General features: G+C 46.4%; 1 protein-coding gene across 1 annotated transcript in view; it reads left to right on the top strand.

The window, feature by feature from the left end:
* Window positions 1–2148: 2148 nt before the first annotated feature.
* The window catches only part of T265_14664 (hypothetical protein), a gene marked incomplete at both ends in the record, with an annotated part of 32021 nt that continues 22384 nt past the window's right edge, over window positions 2149–11785 (top strand). The window contains 2 exons of the mRNA XM_009174673.1: window positions 2149–3163; window positions 10468–10846. Of these exons, the coding sequence (XP_009172937.1) occupies window positions 2149–3163; window positions 10468–10846 (1394 nt within the window). The remainder of the gene's footprint in view (window positions 3164–10467; window positions 10847–11785) is intronic.

The following is an 11785-nucleotide window of genomic DNA, read 5'->3' as shown; positions in this document are numbered from 1 at the left end:
AGACAAATTTTTTTCATTTTGGGTAGTAGCTGCGTGGAATGACCTTCCTCCGATGGTTGTACACGCTCCTTCTAGAACCCAATTTAAAGCACTATTAGACATTTATTTATGCGAATCCTCGCGCTGGCAATCATACTGCCCGGCGCTGAGAACATAAAGAGCAGTGCTACACCCTTTTTTCACTTGTGCCTTTCAGGTGAACGACAGCCACTGATCGATAAGAAAGAAACCGACACGGGAAACTTGGGCGAAAGCCTCGATCCTGTGTACCAATCCGTGAATCCGTGAAGCGGCAGTCGCCGTCATGCATTGCCTGCATTTGCGGAACGCCGTCCTTCAGATACAATCCCAAAGTCTTTACGCAACCCTGAGCTGCAGCGACCAAAAAGACGGGCGCTATTCACTGAAAACTGCTTGATTCGGAGAGTCCCTTGAGCTATATAAACAGCAGTTAACCACACTGCACAGTTATTTATAGCGGGATTGACCCAGCTCACAAGTTACATCATCCTCGACAAACCAGTTCATAGAATAACAGACTCACCGATTGAACCGCCCTGCCGAGGATCCAATCGCGAAAGGATGTAAGTCATGTTTGGCAGCAGGGATGTTAGCACAATCGCACCATTACTCGATGCGCAACCACTTAGCAGTGTCAAAACTGTACCGAGCTCCCTGACAGCTCACCGACGGTGTCACCTCGGCTGGTTAGAAAACGTTTGCACTCGGATTGCCTAGCTCGGAGAACAATCTAGTATTCTCTTTCTCTTACCGCAAAGCCTAGCCTTTTTCTCCCACCAACTTAAGGCGATTCATATCTGCGCTCAGCGGAAAGCCCCACTCCTCCTGAGTGAGAGCACCCGTTTGATGGGTTGAACTGTCGCGCAGCGATCCCAGGAACCTCCGACCATCTCAATAGCATTAACGCTTTGCGCCAGCCTCCCAATTCTGATAAAATACTTGAGAATGATACGAGTATTTGGATTCCTACTTGTCTGGTGAACCACGGATTCAAACAGAAACGCATTCAGGCTATCGGCCGCCACTTGAATTTGCATAACACGACCGTGTGCCATCAGTACTTATTCCATTCCGAGGGAGTGGTGACCGAATAAGGCCGCAGAAGCAGTCAGCAGTTTTATGTTACGGGTGTTTCGTGTAACTTTACCTTTCCATAACGCTCTGAGATGGCTAACCCAGATGACCTACGAAGAGTGCCAACCACATCCTGAGTTTATTGTAGCTATATTCACTTGGGTCCGATCTTACCGAGTAATTTTCTTTATTGTGAATTCGTTAGGGCACAGCCTGGAAGCACCTTTGGATGGAATAATAGCTACATTAGCAGGTTCTCTTTCAAAGTTTTATGCATCACCTCCACATAGCTTGAGTGCATCAGTAGCATGGATGCCACCCTGGGGGATTCTGGCGACCAGCTTGTCGTTCATCGTCAGGTCGTCATTATTCCACCGTCGGCATATTGTGAGATTTTCATGAATCACCGCGAAAGGACGCGTGTGTACTCATGCCGTCTCTTTTTCCACGCACACATGGGCTCACCGATCGAGTTAGTCGAAATGCACTCCCCTTCGAAATTGTTTAAGTGTTGAAGTGGCGCGTCATTTCAATTGTTGTGGCTCTTTGTTCCTTACGCCGGCAGTCAGCGTTGACTAAATACGAATAGTTGATTGGCTGACTTTCGACTCAAAAAGCCGCGACGGCCGTTTCAGTTGGAAACGTGAAGGCAAAATACTTAGTCAAAAAGTCGTGCCTGCCGAACGGTAAGGCTCAAGGCTTTTCGTAGCTGTCTATGTTTAGTGATACTTCTGAATTTCCGGGACCGTTCACCTATGAGCCAGAAATGATCCTTGTTCCATTTTATTCACGGTTTTCGTATGTCTGAGAACAGCGTTAGTCTTACACATTTTTGAGGTATCGCTTTAATTTTACTGCTCTACTGCCTTAAGGTTACCGTAAAATTACCATGCCATATTTCCTGACACGGATGCTAATCTTTGGAATTTCCCCCGCAAATATTTTACCCTTATAGACATGGAAATTCGTCCTGGCTCTCAAACCTGCTGACGAGGGGTTTACTCACCGCCGAATGCAGGCCAGGTACTTAAAGTGGGAGACATCCGCATCCAGGCTACGTGTATCATCGACCACTCACCAACCACTCAGAGAGCACAGTTCCCCAAGGGTCTGTCCCTCCATTTGTGTCCTTTGCTGACTGTCGTCCGCAGGGCTTCTGTCGCTCAACACATGACAAGCAATTATAATGCTCTGAAAAACAGAAACTTAAGTGTACAGCATTCTTTGGATTCCGATTATCATCGGATGGTGTTTCACTCCTCGAGTTCTCCAAACCTAGTTGAGGAAAGCCGGCGGTCATTTGGTGCTAAGCGCGTCCGTTTGTCAAAGAACGACGTGGGCTCGGACTTCTGCGGCTCTGGTTTCTCCGATTTGAGGTTGAACCTAAATGAGATGCCATCAGACACGAAGCAGTTGATAGTCGATGGGAAGGAACCTGTCGATGTGAGCATTTCTAGTATTTCAGGACGTGCCCGATTTCTCACACCCACGAAGGCCTCTGCTCATAGTTCATCACTTCCCAGCTGTTCTGAGCCAACCAACCGTCCCACGGTCGCCCTAGAATTTCGAGGGGAAACAGGAATCGGGAATGACCATGAATATGCAACTCCATCGCGTGCGAAGCGCATATGTACTACAAACCCAAGTCCCAGATATTCACAGTCCACTAGCTGGGGCAAACAAGAAAAGATTACCAATAGCTCTCTTTTTTCCTCGAAAAAATCGCTGGTACCTGTGTCAGAGGAACGACCCATCCATATCCTTCAAAAGTCTTTCACCACAACTGCAATCGCGCAAATAGGACCTACCCGTCAAAATGCTGCGTACACTTCAGGTCGCTGCATCTTCAGTGGCTTGACACAAAGCCGTTCAAGCAGTGGTGCAGTTATGCCCACAGTATTTATGAATTCTCAGCAAAAGTCGTTCGACGGTCGCGACGATATTCCTTCCGTGAGGCCAAAGAACCATGAGCATTCGCAGAAGGTCTCTCGTAATATTCGCACGCCGTCCTCTGCTCCATCACCCACCTCCTCTTACACTGGTTCCCTCACTCGGGCTGTGGAGTTTGGTAAGCTACTATATTTTTCATTTTTCAAAACTGGATTACCAGTTTCTCCATGCCGTTCCTGTGGTTAACATGAATTCTCATGCCTCTGATGCGTTTCTTACCCATCGTTGGCTTCCCAATATGCCCAGCAGTAAAAAGGGGTTATGGTGGTGCGGAACGCTTGCGTATACTGTTGAGCACTGGGACCGGAAGTAGCTTCGGTTTCGATGGATCAAAACACGTTAACCCTTTTAGCTTGGGTGCTCATAACTAGTAGTGGTCAATTGAGTCCATCATAACCGTAACCTTCAGTCCTGACTACGGAGATGAAACCCATACAAAGAAACAATCTCCCGATACGCGTAAAACCGCTGAAAAATAAGACTTTGATTATTTTACTAGATTCATACGCTTGTTGGGTCCCCTGTCAAATAATCCACAATTCACTCTTTGAAGTCTCATATATTTGTTATTAGCTGCTTCTTGTGACGAATCTCAGAGACCAGATATATCACTAGATGACGAGGTGGTTAAAGGGAAAACGTTTTGTTTTGCGTTCTTTTCGCTGCAAACACTGATCCTTATTGTGACCGTTTGCGTTCCTCTGTTGCCTATTGGGCTATACCGTGAAGTTTCACTTCAGCACCCGCAATGTCATATACCAGGTTGCTTAGTGGTTAGAGGACGGACGAATGCTGTCTCCTGTTTTTCCAACTTAAGGGTTGGAACATGTATGGGGACACACCATTAGTATATAACGGTACTACTGTGGTGGTATGGATGTACCCACCCACCGCATTTTAGCCTCGCTTTACACGAAAGGTTTTAAATAAGGCACCCACTCGCCCCCTGTCAAGGTAGCCTGACAGTAGTCCACTTCGGGTACAGCCATAAACCTCAGCTAAAATAGTGTCATTCCACATCGATCGTCGCTTGGTGCTACCAGCCGGGTCACACTGTTTCCTACATACATCAGGAAAACATGCTACTGTCGACGCCGCAATTCACACATTTCACATCTTTCTCACGTCCTAATATATCGTATGGTGACTGGTCCCTTCTCAAGCCCTGGCAGTAGAACTGAGAGCTTTGTCCGCTGGTACCACACCTAACGGCAACTTCTGTGTGCTCGTTTGTTTGTGGTGACAGCAGTAAACACCTCATTATTAATTGCTGGACTTCGGAAGTCACCTTGCTGCCTTTTTTAAGGTTACTCTGAAGCACACAATCATGTTAGCGCACTAGATCAGTGTCAATTAACGGTTCTTGTCGGTTAGTGTGGTTGGGAGGAGTGGATTGTGTGAGTTTCAAACTAGTTCCAACTGGTTTGGTTCTTTGATATTCCACTTCAAGGCGCTTCTACTGATGATTCACCGCGGCTGCTGCTGGTAGATTTCGTTGGTGTTCGTGGGCTTGCAGGTGTTACGACAACTTAGTTGGGCGGAGGGAAGGTGGGTGAGGTCAAGTGCAATTCAGATTATGGCTACTCCTTCTGATAACCGCACACCAACACGTGTCAGCTCTACTGATCCAAAATCGTCCTTCACACGCCTGCCAGGTACACGCATTCGATTCTGTTAACACTAGGATGCTTGGAGAACTCTAGTGCCTCGGTCATCAGTCTCTGTGACCTGGCCGTAGTCCTCGCCTCAAAACCTCAACTTTTTTTAAAAAATTTTGTATCCCCTGTCCAGCGCATGTTCCACAGTTTTCGAATCTTTCAGTAACGCTCGGTATTCATCTGCGTTTCTCAGCGGTCTGTTTACTTTCCCCCTATGTTATCCGGTCTTGGCGTTAAGTTCACTGGCCGCCTGTCTTGTACAGACCTTAGTGCAGTCGTTACACTTAATTTTGTAGGCACAGTCCCTGGATGTGTTTGTCGGGAGGCGATCCTTCAATTGCACCAGTGAAGAGCGCAGTGTTCCCCCTTTGGAAAGCTACTCTTATCTTACCCGTGTTTAGAATTTTTCGAACGACCTCCGATGTCCCTGGTTTATATGGGATAACAACGGTCCCGATCCATTCCCTGTTGGGTTTCCCTACCGGCACCAACACTTTTCGAAATTGACGCCTAGTCAAGCCAGTTGGGTATCCACTACCCTGAAGTTTGCTCTTTATTTCAGTTTGAACAGCTGTCGAATCAGCTTCTTTGCACAGAACCCTTACGCGCCTAAACATTGATGACGCAATACTAGCGAACACTGACTTCCGATGGGCAGACTGCCCCCGTGTCAGTTGGCTTGTCGGACACTGGTCTTTAGTTTCCTCTCATCAACATCATCATCATCAATGACAGCAACATCAGTGTTGGCACTGATGCTTCACTGCCGTACAAGTTTCCTCTGGCCTTATGTGTCATAGCCTGAAGAGGCCAGTGTACTCGAGGTTGAATCTACCTCGGTAGAGTTGATGTATGCACCCGGTTCATTGAGATAGTTGTAAAGCTCGCAGACATTGTCTCGTTTTATCACGACGAAAGTGTCGCCTACATAACGCCAGAATATCTTGAGTGAGTATGAGATTCCGGTTAGAGCTTTCTGTCCAAATTCTTCGTACGTATGTCTATCAAAACCACCGTTGTATATAACAAACTGCTATTCAAACATACAAGGATGTCATCTGGCTCAACGGTGATACCCGTTACTTTATTGGCAAGGTCAAATGAATCCCAAAAATAGGTATTAGATTTTCCGGTGAGGTTTTTTTCGAATACCTTACAAAACTCTGGCCAGCTCACGGGAGGAGAAACTATTCCGTCTACTGTTGCTTGAAACGGGACATCCGGTTCATGAATTTTCCGTAGGCTATAAAGCCGTGGTTGGATTGCACTTTGGGGGTACAATCGATACCAATTACCTTGCCAACTTCAGTTTAACTGGTATTCATTTTATAAGTAATTGCATTACTGACCGTCAGGTAAGGACCCTCAGCTAGCTGTTACTTGACCTCTTGTTCATGACGACATTAGCTCAGGGGTCAAAGGGCCCAGTGGTTGGAGCTACGGGTACAGCTGATCACAGTCCTTAAGTCCCGGCAGCTCCAAATATTACATCAGCAGAGCGAAGAGCGTTAAACGCCTTATAACAGATGGATAACACAGCGATTACAAAGGTGGATTAAAACAATCGTTCAGCTGTAGCACCTTTCGATGCCTAACTGCCATCATGCCACTCGAAGGAAACACGAGGGCTGGGATACTGTCAGGTTACCCAAGCCTCTACAGGGGAAGTCGACATGCACAGGTCGGGTTTGAACCACAGACCTTCCAGTCAGTAAATTCACGCTGTAGCCACTGAGGCGCTGTTTCAGAAACTACGTATAAGAACGCCGTTGACAACGAGTAGCAGTCTCAACGAGTAGCAGCTTCTCCAACCGTGTACTGGTAAGATCATGCGGACCTCATCATCGAAGGTGAGCCGCCCTGACCGTACCCTGACTTCTGGTAATTCATTCCATTTTCCTCGGCCGAGTCAAAGGTTCACTTCTCTGCTTGCGCCACCTTAAATTGTACACGGGGAACAACACGTATTTTGGCAGGCGATTATTCGGCATGTTGAATGCATGACCGAGCCACCGCAGCTTTTGGCGCGGGATGAAGTCCTCGATTAAAGTCTCCGCTGCACACTTAAGTTGTTGTGAATTTGCCGGTGCCATCCAACGGGTGCGATGGTCCTGAGGCAACGCTTGTCGAATACCTAGAGACTGCTCGCGAAGCTACGTCTCACAGCCTTACAACAAAACAACCCGTGTTGTAGCCTGATGCACCCGTCCACTGAGATTCTGGGTATGCCAATTTGCCGCCATAAGTGTCTTAAATTATTGAAGTTGCTGTCAAATGATGGTGATAATTTATTGACATGAATCGGAGTTGAAACTAGTGAGTAAAAGGGACTTGCTCCAGACCGCATGGACAGAAGTTACTTCTGGGTTGTCCGAAGTTGACTGTTTGGTTAATACACCCCGCCGTAAACCCGTAGCTCAAAAGTCTGGTTCATTTTGGTGGCGGAATTTAAAGGCCTGTTCTGTGGACTTGCTTGTATCCTCTTGATCAGAAGTCCGATTCACATGGCTGTGGACAGTTGGTTTAGTCCTAGTGTGCAGGAGGTAGGGCGTAGAAGGCTGACTACCGACGTTGCTGCGTACAGTGAATGCTGTGGGCAGGATGTAGTTTTTTGACCGCGCTCGGTAGATCAATGATGATTGGACGACCAGAATGTGCCGTTCTTGTGCCAACCTTTCCTAAATCGTCCTTGGGAGAAGACAGATCACTGTTCCTAGAAGTACAGAAACGCCGTTCGCCCAAAGCATACACCTCGCTACTCCTTTCTATCACAGAGGGCAGTGTGGTTTTAACTCCAGACCATAGTACCTGTATTTGTTGTTCGCTTTCTGTTTACTCCCCTCCCGTCCTACTAAACCTGCTGGAATCACTTTCTATTAAGTGTGTTCTGCGAGGTCATTAAACCACTGGAGCCAGACAGCCACCTCAAGGTATGCGCTCGGTGAACGAAATTTCGGCACATACGAAAGCATTAGCAGTATTGATTTAAGTCGGTCATTGGGAGCGATAGCCCAGAACAACGCCAAGAACTGTGGTTCTTTTATGGTCATGTTTGGACGGGTGCTGCTGGCGTCCAGCAGCATGGTGATGGTTGGTTCTTTTATGGTCATGTTTGGACGGGTGCTGGCGTCCAGCAGCATGGCAACTACTTGGTCCAATGAAGCTACTCCTAGTAATGATCAAGCTCTAGTACTAGCGATTGACCAATCAACTCAGTCATTCGGCTGTAACACCCTTTTCTGCCTTAGCTGCCATGCCACCCGAAGGAAGCACGAGGGCTGGGATACTGCCAGGTTGCCAAACCTAGACAGGGTAAGTCGAGTTCGAACCACGGGCCTTCCGGTCAGTAAATTCGCGCTCTAACAACTGAGCCATGTCCTTGAAGACAAAAACATCAGGGCGGTGGGTGAGCCGTAGCTCCAAACATATGTTCACTCATTAAGCCTTGCACTGTCCATGCTGACAGCACATCTCGTCACCCCCAACATGGGCTAGCTTTTGTGCACTCGAATAATTGAACCAGACATAGGGAACGAGGAGCACCGAATGATATGTTTTAATCTTCTAACAATTTCAGTACACCAGCAAAAACATTAATAATTAGTTGGTTTAATGAATAGCAAGTAAATGGCTTTAACACCACGTTAGTAGATAACATCCTTCTCCGCCGGAGGGTTTATTGTCAGGAGAATATAGATCAGGCGTCGCGGTTTCGAAGATTTTATGGTCAACCACTTTGTTGGTCTGTGACTTACTGTAGGACATTATCTATAATTTTACTGATTCGTGTATTAGTGCCGTTTCGCCTCCAGGAGCCGCTGCACTGTGGTGTTGTGTTAGTAGCGGCACAAAATAAGGAGCGATCAGAGTGCAAGTTATCTAGAAGCACGCATTCTCACTCAGTAACGTCCCGCTGTTAGGTCTTCAACGCCACATTGATAGACTTCAAAGAGTATCGTTAAGCCGTTCAACGTATGCCTTACCGCGTCTATTGTATGGGATAATTCGACTGGTTGCCACACTCCTGTCGTGAAGAAACGTTTGTACTTCACCTGACATGAAAGCTCCATAACGATCAGAACGGATGTATGAGGGCATCCAGAACAAAGAACAACTGGTCAGAACACTTGATCACAGTGGATGAGGACACTTCCGTACGCGCGAAGGCGAATGGGAAATGGGAGTACTCGTCGATCATTGTTAAAAGGTATTTGTGGAAATTCGATGGAAGTGAGCGTTTAAAATCCATGCTAACGCGTTCAAATGATTGTGTAATTTTAATAAGGTTGCCAGAAATGTTATTGTTAGCCAATGGCTATCATGGTCTCCAATACCCCATCCAGGGAATCGGCATCCTACGACGGAGCAACAATTCATCGCTGTTTGCCAATCATCTCGATATCTTCGCTGTTAGAATTTAATTCCTTGAGGTTCAATCACTCTAGAAGAACCAACGAGGGGCATTCAAAAGGGGAACAGTGGTACTTCTGTGAGCTTCTGCTTGTTTTGCATCGCTGTGTACCAAGGCATCAATTCACTCGTTCGGCGCTTAGTTGCTGTGCCGTCTGAGGGAAGCACGACGGTTGAAACAGTGCCAGATTAACCAAACTCAGACAGAAGCAGTGGAGATGCTAGGTTTGGGTTCACATCACGGGCCCTCCAGTCATTACTCTAATCACAGCTGCCTCGAGCTTGCATCAGTTCAGTGAGACATCAGCCTCCAGAACCGGTGAGCATATTGGTTAGCACATTCACAGTTCCTTTCAACCCAAGTACTTGCTGACACTGCACATGGCTTGGCGGATATTCGTTGCACACGGCCTGCCCGATGTTACCTCTAGGAAGACTAGCTCATCTGTCAGCAGTAGATTGGTTCTCGAAGTTAGCTCAGAATTGCTGATATGTGTATAAGATATCGACTGGTTCCACATTAGCATTCCACTCACCAACTGTAGGCAGAGCTGGTTATTAAGTGTGGTGGTAGATATCCTTAAGTTGGGGTCAGGATCTCCATAGAACACTGGTGTGTACCGATAATGCTTTGTGTGGACGAAGCGATAACCCGGGTCCAGGTACTCTAATGAGTGTGGGACTAGGCCATTTCTCCCTAATAATGACGTACTTCGGGTCCGTGTCCAGACTGCTGACGGCTTCTGGTGCGATAGAAGCGATGGCTTCTAGCTTGCTTCCGTCAGACCTATGGTTTGGGATAAGGGTTTTTTGCACATGTCGGTCTTCTGGCATTCTTGGCAATCGCAGGCAGGCGGTAAACGAACACTTGATGACCACGCACTCAATTACGGCAGTGGAGAAGACGAAGTGTCTTCTACTTAGTTTAAGATTGATGAATACCGCTCAAGTGATAAATACTGAACGAGATAATACATTAATTCATAAACCTGTTTGTGAAAGTTGCAACTCACCTCTGTTCATCACTTTGTCACAAGAAAGCTGTTATCAGATCGCAAGTTATCTGCTAGCATTTCCTAACTAGCGATTGTATCGTTTACAGAATGACCCGTTTACAAAATGACCCTACCTAAATACTTGACAGTGAGCCCAGTACTTTTTTTCACCCTGTCTTACCCACCGTTGTTCCCTCGTTTGTCTCAGTTACCTGAAGAGGTACTATTTAAGAACTTGGTTAAAGTATTTTCGTTGTTTCTCATTAATATCATGTTCCGTTGTTACTGTAGACTATTGCGATCATTTTCCTTCACCGGCGAAATGACCACTATCAAACGGTTTTTCGTTTCTTTCTAAGAGTGTGAACCTACCCACAAAGCACGAAGAAAACTTCACATGTACACAGATCCGGTTACCCAGACAACCGAGGGCGCTATCGGTCCGAACAGCATGGCTGTGTGTTCTTCAGAAGCTCAAATTGTCTCTTGTGCTCCAGAATCCGTTCCAGCTGAACCCGGTTGTCCCCCAGTAGACAATGCTCTTATCTATGTACCCGGGATGGCGCTTTTGATGAACGAAATTGATGCAACTCCTATTGACCTCATCTCTAAATTCGAAAAGACACCTGTGTCTTCGCCAGCGGGACTAAGATCGGAGAGCAATCATTCTGTGACCCTACTCAATGATCCGTCTTTCAGTCAACTTCCAAATGTGATGGACTCAAATATAGCTCAAAGGTAAGTTCCGACGCGTTTCTTGCACATTTGAGTATCCCATGTAAATATGCATTGTAGGAACTGGTTGACAAGGCTTAAACATGTTTTAATTTCAATACAGTTTAACGGAAGATATGCTCATGTGTCTGATTTAAACACTTGATAGCTGCGTATCGTGTGGCTGTAAATGCCAGTTTGTTTTAGAAGCAGCTGAATTTTTTATGAGAACGTAGTACCCTTTTGTAACCAGCGTTGATTATTACTGTACTACAGTCGTTCCCATTAGTATTGATGTATGTTGCAGGTTGTCGTATTGGTCTCACTAGAAGTAGCCTAATCGTTGTAGTAGTCTACATCAACTGAACTGTAGATCTCACGACACGCCTATGTGACCACCCAGTTTTGCAGTCATGACTGAACACTGCCACTAATCGGGTTCCAGGAGATGCATATTCAAAGAAAAAGGATTGCGGACGTTTCTATCCTCATTTTTTCATTGATTGAACAAGAAATGTTCATGCGGGGAACCCAACCTCTGCATCTTGATTTCCTCTGTCTAGGCCTGGGCAACTTGACAGTATCCCAACCGTCGTGCTTTCTTCGAGTGGCATGGCAGTTAAGCACCGGAAGGGTGTTACAGCCGAATGATTTCGGTTTTCCGTTATAGGATCTCATCTACCAGGCTATAAATCAAACAGATCAACCTGTTTTAAACGGAATCGGTGTATACCCACGTAGGTTTGTTCAGTAGGCTTTCAATAGTAACTCGGGTGAAGTGAAGTTATTGTTCCAGGATAGTCCAGAGTAAGCACTTCCCAGCAAACTTCAAAAAGATTTTCTATCTCTTCCCATCTTCGATTTCACAGGTGGTCCACGAGTCTGTTCCACACTAGACTGCTCTAACTCCACTGGACAGGCCATAACCTGACCAAATTTCTCGTGCCGCCATGAGACGACGAA

This window comes from Opisthorchis viverrini, assembly GCF_000715545.1.
Source record: "Opisthorchis viverrini unplaced genomic scaffold opera_v5_234, whole genome shotgun sequence".
Classification (NCBI taxonomy): Eukaryota; Metazoa; Platyhelminthes; class Trematoda; order Opisthorchiida; family Opisthorchiidae; genus Opisthorchis; species Opisthorchis viverrini.
The sequence above is the reverse complement of the archived record's forward strand: the minus strand, read 5'-3'. Positions and strand labels throughout refer to the sequence as shown.